The sequence below is a fragment of the Hermetia illucens genome, chromosome 3, assembly GCF_905115235.1.
Source record: "Hermetia illucens chromosome 3, iHerIll2.2.curated.20191125, whole genome shotgun sequence".
NCBI lineage: Eukaryota > Metazoa > Arthropoda > Insecta > Diptera > Stratiomyidae > Hermetia > Hermetia illucens.
The window spans coordinates 21,260,666-21,280,999 of record NC_051851.1 but is presented as its reverse complement, the minus strand read 5'-3'; the positions used below and the strand labels follow the sequence as shown (position 1 = coordinate 21,280,999).

General features: G+C 41.4%; 2 protein-coding genes across 3 annotated transcripts in view; one reads left to right on the top strand and one right to left on the bottom strand.

Annotated features, from left to right (window-relative positions):
* The window catches only part of LOC119651456 (ubiquinone biosynthesis monooxygenase COQ6, mitochondrial), a 53,894-nt gene that overhangs the window by 4,674 nt on the left and 28,886 nt on the right, over nucleotides 1-20,334 (top strand). The gene's annotated exons all lie outside the window — the stretch shown is intronic.
* Nucleotides 1,566-19,898, bottom strand: LOC119651455 (transient receptor potential channel pyrexia). 2 transcript variants are annotated; one of them, XM_038055060.1, is made up of 11 exons: nucleotides 19,527-19,898; nucleotides 4,914-5,157; nucleotides 4,595-4,850; nucleotides 4,272-4,431; nucleotides 4,028-4,157; nucleotides 3,632-3,976; nucleotides 3,083-3,570; nucleotides 2,903-2,986; nucleotides 2,695-2,851; nucleotides 2,344-2,633; nucleotides 1,566-2,285 (listed from the first exon to the last, which is right to left on the bottom strand). In XM_038055060.1, the coding sequence occupies exons 1-11, from the start codon at nucleotides 19,545-19,547 to the stop codon at nucleotides 1,659-1,661; spliced, it is 2,802 nt and encodes a 933-aa protein (XP_037910988.1). In that variant the 5' UTR covers nucleotides 19,548-19,898; the 3' UTR covers nucleotides 1,566-1,658. The 2 variants fall into 2 exon arrangements, with proteins under 2 accessions (XP_037910988.1, XP_037910987.1); XM_038055059.1 differs by lacking the exon at nucleotides 19,527-19,898 and adding an exon at nucleotides 14,010-14,229 and having other exon boundaries at nucleotides 1,567-2,285.

Genomic DNA, 20,334 nt, shown 5'->3' with positions numbered 1-20,334 from the left:
GGAGCATTTCTTTCAGCTCGAGATCGGGGGCACAAAAAGGCTGTATCCTTATTCAGGCTGAAGCCCGTTTGCGTCCCAAATCAACATTGGGTTCGCTTCGCCTTATGATGGAGGACGCAGTTCCGAGTTCAGTCGCTGAAACCCCTAGGGGCGGAGTGATGGCGCAGCAGGGTTAGCAACGAAATATTTAAATAAATGTTAATTCGACTGACAAATGCCACCACCGGCGTTCTCCGTGGCGGAGTAGGCCTTGATATTTGACGAGAAAAATCGTAAAAGAAAATTGAATTTTTGACAGTTAGTTAACAATTTTTGGGGATTTGTAATGATATTGTTTTAATTCAATATTTATAAAATAAAGCTTTATTAAAGTAAGAACTTATAATGCTGTGTTATTAATTAGAAAAGTGATTTATAACAATTGGTGGTCCTGAGGAGAGAAGGAATTTGTGTTGGAATTAGAAAAGAGTATTCCATTTTCGTTCTGCAGTCGATGTTGGACATTTCGGAGCAAATCGAACCGTAAACGAATAAAGTCGTACCAAGACAAAATGAATACTGGGTCCGTCCCTGGTTGACTTTTCAATTCCCCAAATCTGATTTTGATATCATATCTGGGACAGGCTTCGAGGGTTCGTTCTACTGCCTCGTAGAAGGTATCCTTCTCCGACTCTGCAGTCTCCTCTGTAGGGGCGTGAACGTTAATGAGGCTTATGTTTCTAAATTTGCCTCGCAAGCGCAGAATGCATAGCCGTTCGCTTATGTTGTGAAAGCCGATAACAGCAGGTTTCATTTTTTGGCTGACTAAGAAACCTAATCCATGTGGCCATGCCCGTCAAACGCATCTCCTGGAATGTTGTTACATCAGCCCTATATTGGGACAGGGTATCGGCTAGCTACTTGGCAGCTCCATCTCTGTACAGGGAGTGCACGTTCCATGAGAAAATGCTCAAATCGTTATTCCGTTGTCGTTGCTGTGTTCGTCGTTGTATTATCAGTCCGGTCCGAGGCTAATGTTGTGGCTTCGTAACAAGTTGTTTTCCGTGTAGGGTTGTCAGCGCTAGCCAACTCCCAACCCGAACGACCAGTTGGTACAATTTGTCCCGTTTTTGAGCGTGGAGGTGGAGATGGGGTTTGGTAGTAGAGCTGTAGGTGTTGGTTCAGCAGGCGTTTCCCAGGTTTTATGCTCCATCGTGGATACCAATCCACGTTTCGCCCTGGGACTTATACTACCCGTATACTACTCTTTGACCACCTAGAATAACCGCAAAAAACTGGACCAAAAATGTTTCCTCCATGAGTTTTCCCGGAGCATGTGGTTTTGCAGGATTATCCCGGTTTGCATGGTACCAGATAACTCCCAACGAGGTTTTGTGGTAAGGGCCATTTCAGACGACTCCCCCGCCAATTTCGGACGTCACTCCGGCTTGCCACTAGTATTAGAATTTTTCTTTTATGACCAAGAACTATTGGTCACGAAGTATGGCAATATGTTGTTCTCGATGTAGACCGTGCTTTGACTATTAATTTTGCGGTTTCCGTTGTTAAATCTCGATTAAAATGATGAGGAAATTTTTCTTTTTTATTATTGGAATGAAATAATTTACAAATGTCATAATTTCAATTAAAAATAGTATATAAGAACTCATTGTAATATTTCAAAAACTCATTTCGTGTATATTTCGATTTGGTTGTCGTCCTTTAAGTCTTTCGAATTCTTCCGCGATTGCGCTTAGTTGTTTCGTCAAGTTATCAGTTAAACTGTCAAGCTTTTCACTAACCGTTGACAACTGCAACTTTATCTTTATTATATCCTGAACTGCGTCATTGTAGTTCACTTTGTATTCGTTCGCATTATTCTCCTTATATTTAAAATAGTTGTGAGGGCTATCGGATAGCACTCGTACTTTCCTGTTTAATGATGGTTGGCCCCTTAAGGTTACAATGTCGTCTTTGTGACTATCTCGGTTGATATTTCTTTGGAACGTGCTCATAAAATGGTCACGTTTACGTCTGATGCTTTGATTACGATCACGCCTTTCTGCAACGAGTTTGTAGATGTTCATTTTGATTCCTTCTGGTAGTTGTCTGTCGCGCGGATCATTTGGACGAGTTAAAAACTGTAATTGGTAACGTGAAGTACGGAGGAGAGCACTTCGTTGACAAAGCGACATCAACTTAGGTGGAGCCTTTCGTAGGAGTCTGGAGAAAAACAGACTTTCCAATCGGGAAACTAATTCAGTTTGGCGAATAAGTCGATCTAGACCTGCAGATTCTTGGAGACCCTGAAAATTGCTTGAAATATAGAACCGGTCTGGTCTGGTGTTTTACGTCATACTTTACCTGTATATCGCTTACAGCAAGACCCACTACCAAATTCGTTAGAATTATAGTCACGAGGAGTACAAATGCCAGGAATAGAACTTGTGAGGTGACGGGGTACGTTGGTGGATAATCTCCGAAAAAGATATCTTCAAATTCTAATTCGCCTGACATCATGGGAATCATTTTCATTATGCTTCTGCCAACATTCCGAAACGCGGGGTAGGTGGGAAAGAGGACGCAGAATGATAGTGCGAAGGCTACCAGTAGGCAGAAGTATGCCATTAAGAACTTTCCGAAATTGACTGCCACTGTTCGAGTAAATTCAAAAGAATGGTTGACACTATTGGGAAAATATAGTGTGGATAGTACCTTTGGTGAACATTTGCACGTACAGGCCGAAAATTGGAAAACGACCGACCAACATCATTAACTCGAGCCACACTAGGAATACAACAACAGCTGCAATGTGGTACTGCCAGGGAGGTACATTAAGTGAATCTCTTGTAGGCGACAATGTTTCAGGAGTCTACGGAGGGAATATTAGCTTTGATTTAATAAATTAATGAAGCGTACTTACCACACATAGAAATACACCGCAAACTATGGACCATTGCAACCAATTTTCCCAGTACTTTGCGTATCCGTAAAAGCCTTGCCCCATCTGAGAATGAATTGGTTAAGTTATTTCATTTTGTAGTGTTTATTGTTAAAAATATCGTTGTAGTCTTGTTATAAATATTGCATTTGTTGGAATTACCTGAAAAAATTCTTTTCCCAATAGAATCAAATTCAATGATACAACTAAGTATCCAAACGGTGGAGTCAGTTCAGAAACTCGGCATGGTTTCTCCTTGCTGCAATGTTGCATGTATACACTCATTACATAAAAAGTAAACAAAAGTACGTAGATAGCATGATAACACAGACTTAGCAGGAAGAATTTTCGTATACGACGCCATTTTAAAAATAGAAATGTCTCACAGAGTGGATGATTCAGAAGGCGTTTTTGACCCACTTCAATGAATGTCTTCAACATTTCAGTTTCGCCCCGTTCCGTGGTGGGAACCAGGAGCCGAAAATCTAATTTAATTTCACAGTCAACATCCCCAATCTCATGATCATTGACTTTTATACAATGATCTAACTTTGAAATTAGTTTTGGAATAACTTCTGGCGTTCGACGTACAATGAAGGAAAGAGCGGGAACTCCCCCGTTTGTTCGAGCAGTTATATCAGCTCCGTGATCTGGAAATTGGTAACTTTTTATCTGTTCAATATGAGAAAATATTTCACTCAATTTCTTTACCTATCAACAGAATAACGCAAGATCCAAACTCATTTAACGCTGCCATATGTAACGGGCTATATCCATAATCATCGGCCTTATTCACATCAATACCAGCCTTGACAAGCATCCGAGCACACTCTAAACATTTTGATTGTTTCACAATAGCGGCATGGAGTGCTGTCCTGCCATCCTTATAGCTAGCATTTACATTAGCTTTGTTTATTAACAGCAACTCTACAGTTTCCGTACATTGTGCAAGACATGCTAAGTGGAGTGGCGTTTGATTGTCGGCATTTCTTGCATCTACTTGAGCCCCGTGCTCCAGAAGCAATTTAACGCAGTCTACATAATCACCTTCAGCAGCTGAAACAGATTATAAGTCAAAGAAAATATTAAATGTTAAATATTTCACACCTAAATGCAAAGCTGTTAATTTTCGCTTTCCGAACTGGGATCGAACATCAGCGCCGTACTTTAGTAGAAGCTCTACACATTCTTTATGCCCAAGTGCAGCTGCTGTGTGGAGAGGGGTCTCGGTATACACCTATTTTTTACAATAATTGAATAGTCGATGGATGCAATTGAAATTGAATTGAAGTAAAAAACGGCATTAGATACATTTTAAACTCGAGATTCAATGTTAAAACTAATGTAGCACCTGAGGTGTGTTAGGATTTGCTCCATATTTCAACAAAATTTCAGCACACTCCAATGAGTTATTATCAACTGCATAGTGTAAAGCTGATCGTGTTTCAATTCCCACATTTATCTGCGCCTTTCTCTTTAACAGGAGTAAGATACACTCAATGCTTCCGGCACTAAAAATAGAAAAATGCTGTCATAACCATTTGAATTTCCTTCTCTTTATAAGCCGATTTTAACCATTATTTCATATTAAGAAGATCCTTTTGAATCTCTAAGATTGTTCCGAGAACTAGAACAATCATTTAAGATACAGGACACGTAGCACAAATACAATACCTTGCAGCACAATGTAATGGCGTTGATTTATTTTCATTATCCCATCGATTCGGGTCAGCTCCATGATCAAGAAGTACTTTTGCGATCTGGTGTTCACCTATACTGCATGCAAAATGTAGCGGTGATCGTCCTTTAGGATCAGTAGTGTTAGGATCAGCTCGAGAATTTGATAACAGAGCGTTAACATGTTCAACGCATCCATACCACGATGTGATGAGTAACGCCACGTTGCAGCTGAGTCTGGGGCATGAAATATCTGTGAATGAAATTATCGGGGTCATATATCTTTCTCCGAGAGCTAAGTTGCAATTCTATTTACCAAGTTGGTTTCCCCATGTTATCATTTGAATTATTTCTTCAGCACCAGGTAGTAAGTGGAGGGTTTCATCGATCTCTTTCTCGTCCCATAGGCTATGATCTCGAGAGTGCCGATGAAGGATAGTTTGCGTTTCATTGGTTAAAATAGCTTCGCCGCTGCTTTCACTTGATATTTCGCTGTGTTTATCATCACACTCTATTGATTGTTCATCTATTTGATGTTCGATCCATGGTAGATTATTTTCCTAAAAGGATTATAGAAATATGTGTAGCAATTATTTTAAATGAGTTTCAATTCGTTCTAGGTTTATTTTGGCAAATATAGGGTGACAAAATGCAACTGATGCTATTCACCACCAAGCCAAGAATACCTGAATTCCATCTACCACGGCTGAATGAACAAAGACTGGTTCTTTCCTCTAATGTAAAGTATCTGGGTGTAATCCTGGATCCTAAGCTAAATTGGAGGTTGAACATAGAACTGAGGGTTAAGAAGGCTTGTATAGCCTTCTATGCATGTAAGAGAACCTTTGCAAAGAAATGGGGTCTCCGGCCGAGGATGATTCTCTGACGTACGGCTCTATTGTATGGTGGCAGGCTTTGAAGAAGAAATACAATAGAACGAAGCTTAATAGGATTCTGTGTGTGCAGGTGCTACGGGGGCTCTGCACTCCTGCCCGGCAGATGCTGTCAATGTACTCCTGCATCTCCTCCCCCTAGACCTCCACATCAAATATGTTTCAGCGTGCAGTGCCATCAGGCTACCTGAGTCCGGATGCTGGATAGCGAAGTCCTACGGCCACAGCAACATCCTAGATGAAATTCCAACCAGGGCAAAGTGGAAAACCGGCGGCGTGTTGCTAGACTATGACACGGTATTCTTTACGGACGAATCAAAGATGGCCTATGGAGTCGGCGCGGGGGTTTTCCCGAATACACACGGTGTATCCAAGCCGTATGGTCTCCCAGGTTTCGCCAGTGTATTCCAGGCGGAAGTACTGGCGATATTGGAAGTCTGTCGATGGCTGGAGCGTGATTCGAGCCCCAAGCGTAACATAGCCATTCTGACCGACAGCCAAGCGACCATTAAGGCCTTGTACTCAACGACGACATCTTCCCGGCTGGTGGGGCAGTGCAGAGGCGCACTCAACCATCTGGGCGGCACGTTCAAGGTCACTCTCCTCTGGGTTCCCGGGCATAGGAACATAGAGGGGAATGAGCAGGCTGACGGATTGGCCAGGCAAGACTCTGCTCTTGGCAGTCCCTCGGCGAATACAGTCGGTGTTCCACTGGCGGCTGTCGGGGCGGAGTATACTCGCACTACCTACCAGCCGCGGGCCTGAGATGGCGAAGGCTTACAAGCTGTGCCAAGTCAAGGAGAATTTGGCCCGCTTATAACATAGCCCGATCACGAGAGCTCCTGTGCCAGACGCGTGGAAATGCATTCAAGATTACGGTGGTCTGCACGGGGCACTGGTCCATAGGGGACCATGCCGCTAGGCTCGGCATACCCTACAACTCGCATTGCCGAAGCTGCGGAGAAGGAAGGGTAACCCTCATGCACTTTCTCTGCGACTGCCCAGCTCTGGCTCGAGTCAGACTGCGGGCTCTGGGTAAACCATTCTTTGGGGACCTCTGAGAGGTTTCTAGCTGCAAGGTCGGAGAGCTGCTTTCCTTCGTCAAAGCTACGGGCTGGCTCTGAAGATCCGAGCCGGGTCGACTCGGCCTCGCTGCTCCCATAACAACAGTCACGGTCTTAGGAGTACCTACCCCCATAGGGTGACTATAAATAAAAAATCCAAACCATTTCCTTTGCTAAATAATTTTTATTTTTTGCAAATATGCATATTTCGGCAACTACTTATCGCCTTCTTCGGTATTTGGTTTTGAATGTAAGGTGTTTTTCAGGAATTAGGGGAAGCTACTTGATTCAGCAAAGCCTTAGAAGGTTTAAAATAAGATTGTATTTTGCTTATTAAAAGGTTTCTGTCCAGATAGCTGCGTGGTTAGAGTGCAAGGCTGTCATACGGAAGGTCGCGGTTTCAATCTCAATGGTGGCAGTGAGATTTGTATCGTGATTTGACGTAGGATACCAGTCGACCCAGCTGTGAATGAGTACCTCAGTCAAATCCGGGTAATAAACTCGGGCGAGCGCAATGCTGATCACATTGCCTCCTACAGTGTACTACTGTAGTGTACCGTTACGGTATCCGGTCTAGGCGTGCCTTAATAAGGAACCCCAGACATCCCGGTTTTGAGCCGGATTTTATCCACAACCGGACAGTCATGGTATCGCTCACAGATCGCGTCGTTATGTATGCTACGGAATCGTCCATCCTCATGTAGGGGGCCAAAAATTCTGTGGAGGATTCTTCTCTCGAACCTGGCCAAGAGTTCACAATTTTTCTTGCTAAGAACCCAAGTCTCCGAGGAATACGTGAGGATTGGCAAGATCATAGTTTTGTACAGTAAGAGCTTTGACCCTGTGGTGAGACGTTTCGAGCGGAACAGTTTTTGTAAGCTGAAATAGGCTCTGTTGGCAGCCAACAACCGTGCGCGGATTTCATCGTCGTTCAGTACTTTGGCTATCTAAATATCTAGGCTATCTAGGTTCACTTTTAGAGGGCGGTTCTTCAAGGGAACTTCAGGAGTCACGTCCAGAAAGAGAATGTACTAAATTTTTGTAGGCTTCACCATAATCACCACCCCGTTCAATACAGGTGGTGAGCCGGGGGATTAATCAGCTTTTCCATTTCTCTATCACTTCCTTCACCTCCTCCTCCGTTGAAAACCCTTTTTCACCCATGGATATTTTCAGAGATAGTGATCTGAAAGGATCCTTAATGCCTGGTCAGAGGAATGTGATGGGAGAGTGTAGCTCAAAACGTCCTATCCAAACGAATCCAGAAGTTGGTTCTTGGAGTTAGTTGTGTGAAATTTGGCATTGCCGTGCAATAGGCAGACTCCCTTTGTGAGTATGCCGCTCCTAGTATTTTTCAATTTTTTTTTTTAAATCTCGCCATATTTTGTCGCGTTGATGAGAGATATTCAATCAAAATGATGCCTTTATGGTCCTAAAACCCGGATGGATAGTTGGTCCTTTTCAATTTTTTGACGGTGGATAAAAAGGTTTGGATCACCGTTGAGATTGTCTTTTAATTTCAGGTGTGTAGTGGACAACAAGTTTTATCTTCACTAACAATGGAGTGGAAAAAATCATCGTCTTTAAGTTTCTAGCGCTCCAAAAGTTCTTTGGAGGTCTACACTCGATTTAACTTGTGTTGTTCTGTCTGCTGTTTTGGGCCCCACTTTTCAAACAGTTCCGATATCTGAAGATTTTTTGATTATCTCGTGCGTTAAAGATCTGAAAATTTGTGTAAACATTACAGAAAGTTCATCTGCATCAATCAATCTGCAATTGCCGTGAACCGTTTGTTGTCGCAATTGAAGGTCTTGCCCTCGTCTGATCGTCATGCACTGAAGTACAGACGCCTTTAAACACTCGACACTCTTTGTGCACAAGTAGTGTGATTCATGACTCCATCCCCAAAAGCAATTTTAACCTCGTTAAAAAACTCAACTGGAATTTTTTCCTTCACAATGAGGTAGCGAATGACGGCGGGAGATCGAATCGAGATTTTTTGCTACAGATACTCTTGGGTGAAAAGTGTCCAAAATGCTAAACTGGAATTGGCTTCGTTTTGAAGGGGAGGGGTTATGTTACATGGCAGTTTCACGAACATGTTGAAAAGCCATTCCCTACGGCCGTGAGAGCCCCATTAGCCTTAGTTTCTGGACCTGCCTCGTATAGGTGGTTGCAAAAAGTAACATTTTCAGTTTATGTATTTTGCATGGTCGGGTGATTTAATGTTTTAAATCTCATGTCGTTCTAGCCAGCCTTTTGTGGAAGCTAATTTTTGCTTAAATTGGTATTCTCCGTGTATCAGTGAAAATTATGTCACTTTTAAACGAGGATTTTCATTGGTGCTTCAGGGGTTGTATGTAATTAGAAGCCCCTATCAACACCTATAGGTGAAGTTTTCTTGAGAGAATTGCAGGAACAATTGAATAATAAGGGCTTATACCAACTTTTCGGGTAAGATATGTGGACGATAAATATGAAACAAAACACACAAAAATCCGCAGGGGGCCATAACAATATGCTTAAGAATATGCTTTTCATGAAAGTGGTGGAAATGGCTAACAGCTTTCCCTTCATGGATAATAAACAAAAATGAAAAAGCGGGATTCAATGTCTGCAGAAAAAATATACATACACAATGCATCACTCCAGTAACGTCCGCTTGGACGCAATCATAACTCTTTGGAGTCTGAATGCGTTAGTAGTAGTCCTATGCCAGAAAGAGGAGCTCATAATCACTATAATGTCTTTAATTTTCACTTGTGTGTTACGGGTGGTTGTATTGTGCGGTACCTTACTTGGTACGCAAATTAACTATTGAAAAGAATGCGGGGTGTTGCCCAAAAAAAGGAATCCTTTCAATTTTGACACCATTCAACTTAACGAAGTCCCCCCTTTCTCAGGGATGATTACCATCGCGGTAACTTGGATTTACCGTGCTTCAAAGTTTCCCCAAGGAACTCTTGAAAACTTCAACATCTTGGGAAGCACTTTCCGGTGCCACAACAAGGATGTTCTCCCTTTTGCTAATTGCTCCTGTCAGGGATGCTGTCCCGCCAATTGTTCAGAAATCCTTAGGTAGGTTAGTTTGAGTAAATAAGAAAATTTTTGATAAATTGTGGGTGCTTATATTCGAACATACGCTTTAGACGTCGAAGTTTTCTGCATATATGTGTAAAGTAAAAGTAACTTAACTTCCTATTGGTCATAGAGGTATAAGTCCATATCCATACCACCGGAGACGCCGCTCTCGCAGTTTCTCTACGATCGGTGCAAACTCATATCATTTCTGATGTGATCATCGTGTGTTATGTCATTTGTCTAATGCAACATTTTTGTCTCCATTACCGCAAGGCACCGTTCATTGCCTTTTATAGTCGACCAAGAAAACCATAGAGGCCGGCAGGGAAAAAGATAGTGCGGTAAATTTTGGATTTGAGACGGAACTGTGATTCTTTTGTGATATTTGAGAATGTCGTATGTGACGCCCGGCCCTGCTGTCACCGAAACGTTCCTATCTGGGAAGTGAAGGTCTATCGACGTGGCTCTCTTATTTGGCAATTCGCTTTCCAATACCTCAATGGATGTGAAAAAGAGGTGAACATCGTATGTGGTGTCAAGTTGCTACTGTTATCTGACCGCTGACGAGTTGGCGACAGAGCATTTCTAGCCGATGCATCTCGTCGATTGCACTTAGGGTTTGAGCTCCTCAGGTGAATTAGCAGGAGTCGCCACCGTGTTTGTTTTCTTTTATATTGAAGTCTTGCTGTGTGTAGGTTTTCTACTTGGAAGTTTACTATCTTCAAGTGCTCGATCTGTAGCGCTAGAAGCTTTTCAGCATTATTTGAAGTTGGCTATTTTCTATTTCTCGACTGTAAAGGGGCTGGTATTGATGTGTAACATATTACAAGCATGAATACATCTTCGTTTCTCTTGTTGGTACAACGGAAATGGTCGGTGCTGATTGGACGTAGTCTGAGTCCTTTCAGTGCATTTATGAAGTGCCGGTTCTTCTGAATTTACAGATTTTTTTGATTCTAATCGAAGTGTTCTTTATATCATTCGTCGTTGCAATAGAAAAGTCTCTGGAGAATTTAATCCAATGCTAGACTACAATTAAAAACCTGATGCCACTATGCCACTCAGCTCCACATAGACCAACTCTTCGCGATCAACGTGGTAGAAATATATATCATGCTACAGTCTCGGAGGAAATAGCTGAGAGATTCATCTTATTGTTGTTGTTCAGACTGCAAAGAATTTCAGAGTCACGTAGATAATATTTTTAATGCCCTCGTCAGGAAGCTCCAATGGCTAAATTTCCGCAAATCTGAAGAGGATTGGAGAACAAAGCGAAGTTATTCTCTTCTTCCGGAGAAAACTATCTCTCTACCATACCTACTCCATGGAGAAGATCGCTGATGACTTGAAAGTCGAAGACGCCTTGAGCATACTGTGCGTCTAACCGTCCGTCTTTGACACCTAGTTCAAATTCAATGATTTCACCCTAATTAAAGCGACAAACCCCATTAGTTCGCTTTGAGTGGGTTATGAATAAATAGATTTTTGTAGTGAGTCGGTCATGCACGCATCAGGTAAGTATTCCAAGATATCGGATATAAGTTATAAGTGGAGTAAGCGGCCCTTACGCTAATTAACGCAAATGTGCTAACTTTTTCAAAGTTAAGACGGCGGGGAATGCTAAAAAATATGTTGGCAAATCGTTGTCTGTGATTCCAGTCGGGTGAACTAAACGGCCGTTATATGCCCTGGTTGGGCCCTTTATAAATAATAACGGATTTAAACTGGACCGCCGGCTGGTCACATACTTGGTCGCACGTAATATTTCCCATTTTAGTCCGGCACTGTTCACCAACAATATAAGAAGCCATGCATATCATGACCATTTCCTGACAAACAGTAATTCCTAATCCGAACACTATCCCATTCCTGACTACGATTCTATCATTCTGGATATTCCGTTCCCATCAAGGATTTTGGGAACGCTAATGGCACTGTATAAACCAATTCCTCAAATCCAGACTGTCCCAACACCTTTATTTTCCTACGAAAACAGAAAGTATTTAATAATACAATCGATCCTGCAATTCGTTAATAGATTGAATCATTTCAGCGGTTATGTGACAAATTCCCACTTTTGGACGAATCATTCCACTAGACATTTACTACAATAAATCCCTATGGCGGAGACTAGTCAAAAACATATATTTCGTCTGGAGGACATGGAGGGGTTCAATGGACTATGACAACTTTGCTCAAACACCTTGAATGCGCTGATGACGACTGCTTGGTCTCTAATCGGGTCATGGACCTTGGTCAAATAGCTCTGGATTTGGAAAGAGATGGAAGTAGAGTTGACTTGAAGATAAACATCAAGAAAACCGAAGTTCTCAGTCTGACCGGTCACCGCATTTTCCCTATTTGCATGAATGGGTAGAGCATTGAAAGTCTTGATTAAATTGTATCTAGGAAGCGTGGTTTTTGCTGATGGTGCACCAAGCTGGATGTTGCCTGACGCATTTACAGCGTTAGATCCGCTTTCGTTGCCTTGTCTAAAATCTGGAAATGCAGTTATCTCAACACCAAGATCAAGTTGGACGGTTCTGCTTCTGCTAGTGTTCTTTCTGTATTGATATATGGGAGTCGCACATGGAAAGTGAATTCCACTGTTACTCAAAAGCGGCGTATTATTGGAATATGCTGGCACGATACTATCTCAAACGATGAATTGAGCGGAACACAGGTCTGACACTTGTACGCACTCTGATTGGAAGACGGAAGTGACAGTGGATAGGTCACATATTAAGGAAGGATGACAATTGCATTGCCGTCTACGCCCCGCTGTGGAATCCACTCTACCAAAATGACCGACAGGTAGGTCGTCCCAAGGGCACTTGATGCAGAACAGAAGAGGACGAGAGCATGCGTCTCAGGAAATCGTGGGGGAGTTGAAGTGCATTTCAGGTAACAACGAACCATGGCGCTTAGGTGTGGTTGACGCGCTGTATTCCACTAAGGGGTAAATGCCAACAAGCCGGGAAACCGGAAGCTGGGCACTTCAGTTATGAAAGGTTTCGTGTATTTCTTTTATAAAGACATTGGGGTGTGCATTCTCGCACTCCCCATCTGTCAAACAAATGTCAAAACTAAGACTGGGTTCAGAAAATACTAACCGAGGCCTTTCATTTGATACCCCAGATTATTACATCTTGTGAAAAAAAATTAAATTAAATGGTGACCGTGAACCCGTGACCCCGCCGCGAGGTTTTTGGGTGAGTCCTCCCCTCTTGGACGTCTCTGGTCACTCAGGATAGCCTTTTTATTAGTGGCATTCAATTTGTCATTATAATGTATACTCTTCGATGTGGATCACAAAATCTAGAAAAAATACATTGGACCGGGAGATTTTGTTCACATATCGTCTTATTTCATCTTTAAATAATTTTGAACAGAAACTAGTTACAGATAGTTCTTGTTAGTGGATTAAGTGCAAAGATACAATTTTCAAAACAACGCTATTGAGTGAAATTAGTGCGGCTCGCTAGCAAGTAGATAGGCACTCAGGACTACTTAAAATTCAAACAAAAAAGTGTTTGCATTGAGGGCACGCTGTTCCGCAGTGCAGAGGTGAGGCAGCATGTGAAAGACCGTCTTTGCGTAGACGATGAAGCCATTAGTAATTTTTGAAAAGGTGCTCATGAAAGAGTAGGTTTATTACTAGTGGAAAGCAATAAGTTCCTCTTCAAAATTAGTGTGGTCCGCCATCAAGTAGATGAGGACTCAGGATCACTTAATCCTCAAACAGAAATATTTTAAAGCTATTGGAACTTCGAAAATTGTCAAACTGGTTGAAACAGAAATTTAATAGCACGTTTTTCTTGATGATCACTTCAAAAATTATTTTAAAATATATTTAATGCAATTTGCAAATTATTTAAAAATATATTCAATGCATTCACAAAAATTTCACTGAACGCACTCCATTTTCTGGAAGGTTATTTTGACTAACACTTTTGCACCTTTTTGAAGGGTATCTGGTTGTCTACAACTTTTCGGGACTCTTCAAATTTTTATCGCTATTTAGAAAGCTTACCTTATTGTAGGTATCTAACTGACAAATCTTTTAATAGATAATTTTGAGTGGATTTCATCTTGTTCTCAAGCAAAGCCAAGGACTGCAGTTATACTGAGTTATCAGGAATATTGTTGGGGATTTGTTAGATTTCTCCAATAAAATGGAACAATGAATCAAGTGGAAAAGATAACATAAAGCACAGGCTAAGTTTAGGCTATTTTATTTAGTCACATCCATTGTCTTGTCAATTCAAAGGAGTATCTTTCTGGAATTAACTATCACAAAACTCAAGATTTAGCTCCTATATTCTTTATATTTAAGCTAATTTTCGAAATCTTTATTAAAAAAATTCACCGTACTCTTTCACGTCTTGGTTGAACGTAAAGCACTGACACTCTAGGCATGATCTCGTTAAGAAAATCAATCCAAATTTTCCGAAAATGAAGATCACTTCCTTCGAGCACTACATTCAAGAGGAGATAAACCTCCAACTTCCTATTTTAGCACCACTGATTCAACTCACACAAATCGCTGGAAACTTACTAAATCGCAATTCATTTTTGAGGACATTTTCGTCAGCAAACGGTTCAAATAGAGTTATATATCGATCTGGTATCTGAGAAATATTCAGATCAATCTTGTTGTTATCGTTATCATTGACTGTGAAAATATTCTTTTCAATTACGCTAGTAATGTTCTTTTGAGTATTTCAAGAAATTATCTATTAAGGTGTAATGGCTCATTTCTAAATTGGTATCTGCATTTAAAGGCGGTTAGCATTTTTATTAAGAACGTCAGCGGAAACTTGTGCGTTTGTAATTGATTAAGTACTAGAAATTGTAAATATCATACGCTATGAGTAGGTGGAGTTTACAACGTTTTGATTAATTGAATATGAACTTGGTTGTTTGTTGGATTATGATGGTCATTGCCCTGAATGGAAATATGATACTACATTTACGATTAGTTAAGGTAGGTGAATTCGGCAGGCTCCACGTTTTCCCTGCACTTTATATAGCTTCTGCACTTTCAGCAAATCTATTATACTCATTCATCTTGAATATGCGAGAAGTTAAGACTTTTCAAATGAGCGAAAGGGGGGGGGGGATTGATAAGATCCCGAAGGTGAGCGCCTATCTTGAGTGCAATTATTGGATTTGTAGTTGTCGATAATTTATCGTCGCGAGGATAGATAGTAGCTAAATAATTAGTCAACAGCGATATTATTCCTATACAGCTTGAAAACCCGAGAATGATTGAAAAACATTTATTTATCCCTAAAATGGAGGTGAAAAGTAGATACACAACGGAGAAAAATTTTTTGTAGGCCTTGGGTAGTCTCTTTTTATATATGACTGGTAACCTGCCATCATGTGCCGACCCTGATATCTTTTTACTATCATTTTTAAGGTTTTGTGTAAAACCAAACCTTATTAAAATCGATTCACTATCTGTCTGTCTGTCTGTTACACGCACTTGTCTCCAAAACGGCCAAACCGATCCGAACGAAATTTAGTGGACAGATGGGAACTATCTTCTTCTTCTTCTTTTTCTTCAGCCTTTGTCCCGTTCACAAGCGGGGTCGGCTCGTCGTGATCGGCTTCGCCATTTGGCTCTATCGAATGCCTGATCTGGGTGCAATCTCGAGGCTTTCAAATCCCCATCCAGCGTATCAAGCCACCGTTGCTTAGGTCTGCCTTTTGGTCGTTTACCATCGACTTCGATGTTCAGACCAATCTTGGCTAGTGAATTCTTGTTTGCACGAATTGCGTGACCATACCATCGAAGACACCTCTCTTGCAACTTTTCCACGATCGGTGAAACCCCATGACGATCGCGGATATCCTCATTTCGGATATGACCTAAACGGTCGGCCAACACTCAGAACCATAGAGAGCGACTGGACGGACGACATTGCGGTAAATTTTAGATTTGAGACGTTCGTTGATACGTCGGTCACAAAGGACACCAGTTGTGGAACGCCACTTCATCCAGATGGGAACTATGAAACTACCCAAACCAAAAATCTGAAAAAATCAGGGTGATGCGTTTGGATGAAATCTTGACTTCAAAATATGTGCGATTTCGATTTTAAAATTGAATGAAATTCATCTTAGGGAGTACTAAATTTTGCTCCGGCACAGAGTGTCGCAGTATCGTGCATACGCATGAAATCCGAAAAATTAGTGTCAAAGTTATAGCAGCAATCTCCGTTTTATACATTATAGACTTTCCCTATACAATTTGCTTCATTGTTTTTGGTACTCTTTTTAATTTCGTTACCACGAGGCTTTATGTAAAGCAAACCTTATTGAACTCGGTTGAAGGTCTGTTTGTCAGTCTGTTTGTTACGCGCACTATTCTCAGAAACGGGTGTACCGATTGACACGAAATTCGGTGGAAACTGTGAGTTACATCCTTCTAAGTTGCAGTGGGTTACTGCCTTCTACTAACAAAATGGGGGTGTACTTTTTTTTTCCTCAATATAGTCGTGTGGGGTCGCATGAAAGGTCTCGATTATTACTTTGCGAAGCTGGTGGAGGCGGGCAGCGCGGGGGCCATACAGTGATCATTTCTTTCACGGATCCATTCTCAGAAACTACCCAACAGAAAAATCTGCAAAAAAAGACATGAAGCTGTCTCCATACGGTGTGCAGGTGTCAAAATACTCTCCATATCAATTACTACTCAAATTAAAGTAATAATAGTAATGGGCTGTGAATTAACAACCGGAATTTTCCAGTAGATGGCAGCACTTGTGAACATGTTATAGTAGCTCCAATAATACGAACGCATGTGGACAAAGTCGACGATGGAAAATGTAGAAAATTTGAAAAAAAAAAAAACATTTGCGGGAAGTTTTGTTGCACTATTTTTTATTGAAGAAATCTGCGGCAATAAGCCTCCAATTGTATATAAAAGCATACGGACAGCACGCACTATCGAAAGCACACATTTACGAATGGTTTGAACGCTTCGTAAGTGGTGATTTTCACACCAGTGATAGCCCCCGGACAGCTAAAAAAGTTTGAAGATGCCGAATTAGAGGAAGCGCTAAAAGAAAACTCGTGTCAAACTCCAGAAGAGCTCGCAGAACTACTCGGACTTGATCGAACAACCACTTCTATGTTGGAAATGGTTGTTCCATGTTGTGAACCCGGTCAAAACATATTTGGAAACGTTCAAGTGGGAAGTTCTACTCCTCCCGCTATACTCGTCTGAGATCGCTCAGTCCGACCACTACCTCTTCCGAACGATGGCCCATGCCCTCAGCACATCATACGACGATGTCAAAAACAGGGCGGATTAATGGATTGAATGGATTGTATCATACACATATACATTTATCCTGCACCAAAATTGTTGGTACACAGCGAAAAATTGGTTGAGAAAGGAGGAGCTTGAAGAGCACGAATTTAAACACGTATGGGTCAATATAATGAAAAGACCAAAACATTTATTTCCAGGTTAATACAGATAAAGCAAGACAGATAACGAAAGTGTGGCGGTACATTGGAGGCAAGAACCATGGACTGCATTGCCGGCGCTGAGATGACCTACTCCAGACGCACTGAACTGCCGTCGACACAGTTGCCGACCTAGTACGAGACCGTTAGCGAGGGCGGACGTACTTTCAATTAAACGCTAAAGTCGAACGTATGTCCAATTAATCACTAAAGTGGTGACCAAGTATTTAAATTAAAATAAAACAGACCAGGAAAGAAGAAGGAAAACGTCAGTAGCGTGGAAACTTTTTTTGTCGTATCAATTCTGCTCGGCAGGGGATAGTGGCCGTCATTTTACTATTGCAAAAACCTCAGATTATTCAGTAACGGTGCGGTTTGAAAATTTTCGTGTTTGTGACACAAAAATTCTAATTGTCTGCGAAAAGTGCTAAGACAAATGGTAGGCGACATAGCTACCGTGGAAAGTGATGATTAGGACGCAAGCAAACAGTTGGTAGCAATGTAATCTCAGCTCCTGAATTCGATGAAAATGGAAAATGCGATTAAAGTGACCAGACCAAAAGAGGCGCAGACCTGAACACACCATACCAGTCGCTCGGATCCACTAACGCTATTCGCCAACTTCTAACACTGCACCTGAACTTTGTGGAATTCGAAAACACGGGGAACTAAATAGCCCACAACACCTTATTTGGATGTGCAATTTTCCACAACACACATCGTCCAAATAATTTTTACCTTGACATTGCGAAACTTTGTTGGAATTGAAGGGAAACCGACGAGGATACATGCCACCGCTTGGGTCGACCTCTCCACAACATCAATTCAACTTCGTCAGCATCAAACAACAACGTGAAGTTGCTACTTCCCCCGAATCGAAGCCAAGTTCACCCAAAGCTGCAGGATATTAAGAACGTCCGCCAATTGGGCGCCCTTATCGGTCTCGATGAGGAAAACATTGGATTAGTCGACGATGTATTGGAGGACGGCTCCTAAGACAGGCTAAAGGAGCAGCTCAAACGCCGGCTGCCAGTGAGTGGGAAAGCGAAGCTGAATCACTTACTGAACAAGCTGAGGCTGGGCGATTGTACCCCTAACCAGCTGCTTCGAGAGATGAGGCAGCTGGGTGGGGATAAGGTCGGCTCAGAGCTTTTGAAAATGCTCTGGTTGCAACGGTTCCTGGCGAGCACACGCGCCAGTTTGGCATGCGCAGACTCAGGGTTGCTAGAGTTGTTGTCCGCCACGGTCAACAAAGTCCGCGAGGTGTACGCACGTTCCGTGGTCACGGAAGTCTCTAGAGACGTTTGTCGGGAGGTTGACGATCTGAAGCAAATAGTAACGACATTTGCGGACGTAGTTTCCAAACATACGACGACGGTAGGTACTTTGCCTTCGGGAGGGAGAGCCACGGTCTGCTTTCCCGAATTGGCGTTCGAGTAGTCGCAGGTCGGGACCCTAATCGGCCCAGAGGATTTGCTGGTACCACTGCGAATTCGGAGCTCAAGTGGCTAAATGTACCACAGGATACAATTTCAATACAACAAAAACTAGGCCTTCTACGGCGCCTTACAATTTTCGACTCTCTGAACAGGCGTTGCTTTCTTCAATTTTCAATTCAAGGGTGTTTTCTAGCTGATTGCCAGAACGTAGGAAAGAGGATAATCTTTTTTAGAAGATTTAGAAAATCACTGGTCTCACAATTAGATGGCGTTTCTAGTATAAAGTCCACTTGACTTTTAGAGAGTCTCAAACTTCAAACGCTACGTATCAACAATTCATGACAATGTGGGAAGAACATGACACATTAGAGTGGTTTTGGTAAGGCTACTTCTGTTATTTTGAAAATTATGGAAAAACAGAGTTTCGCTTGTTGATTAAACATGGTTTCTTGATAGAAAAAATGCTAACTAAGCAGAGGTGTGGCTTGATAAATGTTACCAGGGCTCTGTGCCAGAATTATTATTAGTTCTCCATTGGGTTGCTAAATTTAAACGCGCTCGTACGGAAACCAACTCAATTAATTCAATTACAATACTGTTGGTATTTTTAAGATTTGGCCCCAGCGATTTTTGCATGCTTACAGGGCTCAAAAGAATATTCTAGGGAAAAATATTTGGATCAAATTAGGAAGGGACCGCTACCACTGAAAAGTGGTTTTATCAGAAAAGTGCAAAAATGTCAGAGAAGCGTTGGGTTGTCGAAGTATAAATTAAAATTTGAGCAAAAAGGTGTGGAACCCTTTCAACCGTATGTTATGGGGGTAGATACAATTATCTTTTTACTCTGCATATATATCGTTTTATAAATCTGTACATCTAAAAAACATCTTGTTTTTAAAATCGGGCAAGCAAGAAGTTTTAAAAAAGATACAAATCAACTAAAATATAAGTTTACCAGATGATTACTCACCATGAGTCCTGCATTATCCATTCCAGCAAAACTCCTGGTATTTTCCAAATTACAATATTATCCATAAATCTTATATTTTTGTTATATAACAAACTTTAACATAAACACTCGCGTACACTTGCTTGGCCTGGAGTTGACCTTAAATTAGATCGGAAGTTTATTATTTCAAATCACTCGCAAATTAAACCACAAACATGTTTTCAATTTTACTGAGAACACCTCATTGCGATGCACCAATTTGTATCATTAAAGCGGACACGTTCCTTTACTATTTTTCGATTCCATTTGTGTAATGATCACTTTATTATATTTGAGGTGCTAATTAAAGCCCACATTCCAGCTATTTACTTTTCGTACCCTCCAGAATGCTGTTACGATCGCTAATAGAGAAAAAGAGGTTGAATTCGCCAATTGTTCCAACGAATCCGATATATGATGTATTGTTTGTTTTGAAAATATGTAGTCGGGGGTGTTGGAGAATCTAAGCGGAATGCCAACTTGTCGGTGGTCCTAATTTCTCCATAATATTAGACAGACAACTAATTTTAAGCTTTTATTGTTCGCATGATCGTAATATCAGCATTTGAGCGGGCTTTTGCAGTTTGGACGCTAAATGAGATGTAATCTTTTTTGCAGTGATGATTGGAGATTTTATCGTTTCGCTGAGATTTTAGCACCTTGGCGAATTGCTTTCTGTATCAGATGACACTATATTCAATAGTGGATGTGTTACTATATAGATTAGAATTCATTATGAATGTCTCTGTCATCATCAATTCGTGAATTTAGGTTGAAAAAAAAATTGAAA

Coding starts and splice junctions, on each gene's coding strand:
- LOC119651455 (XM_038055059.1), bottom strand. CDS start 14,054: ATGCCTAGAGTGTCAGTGCTTTACGTTCAACCAAGACGTGAAAGA. Junction 4,432..4,594: donor CCATTACATTGTGCTGCAAG/GTATTGTATTTG, acceptor TTCTATTTTTAG/TGCCGGAAGCATTGAGTGTA. Junction 4,158..4,271: donor CAAATCCTAACACACCTCAG/GTGCTACATTAG, acceptor TGTAAAAAATAG/GTGTATACCGAGACCCCTCT.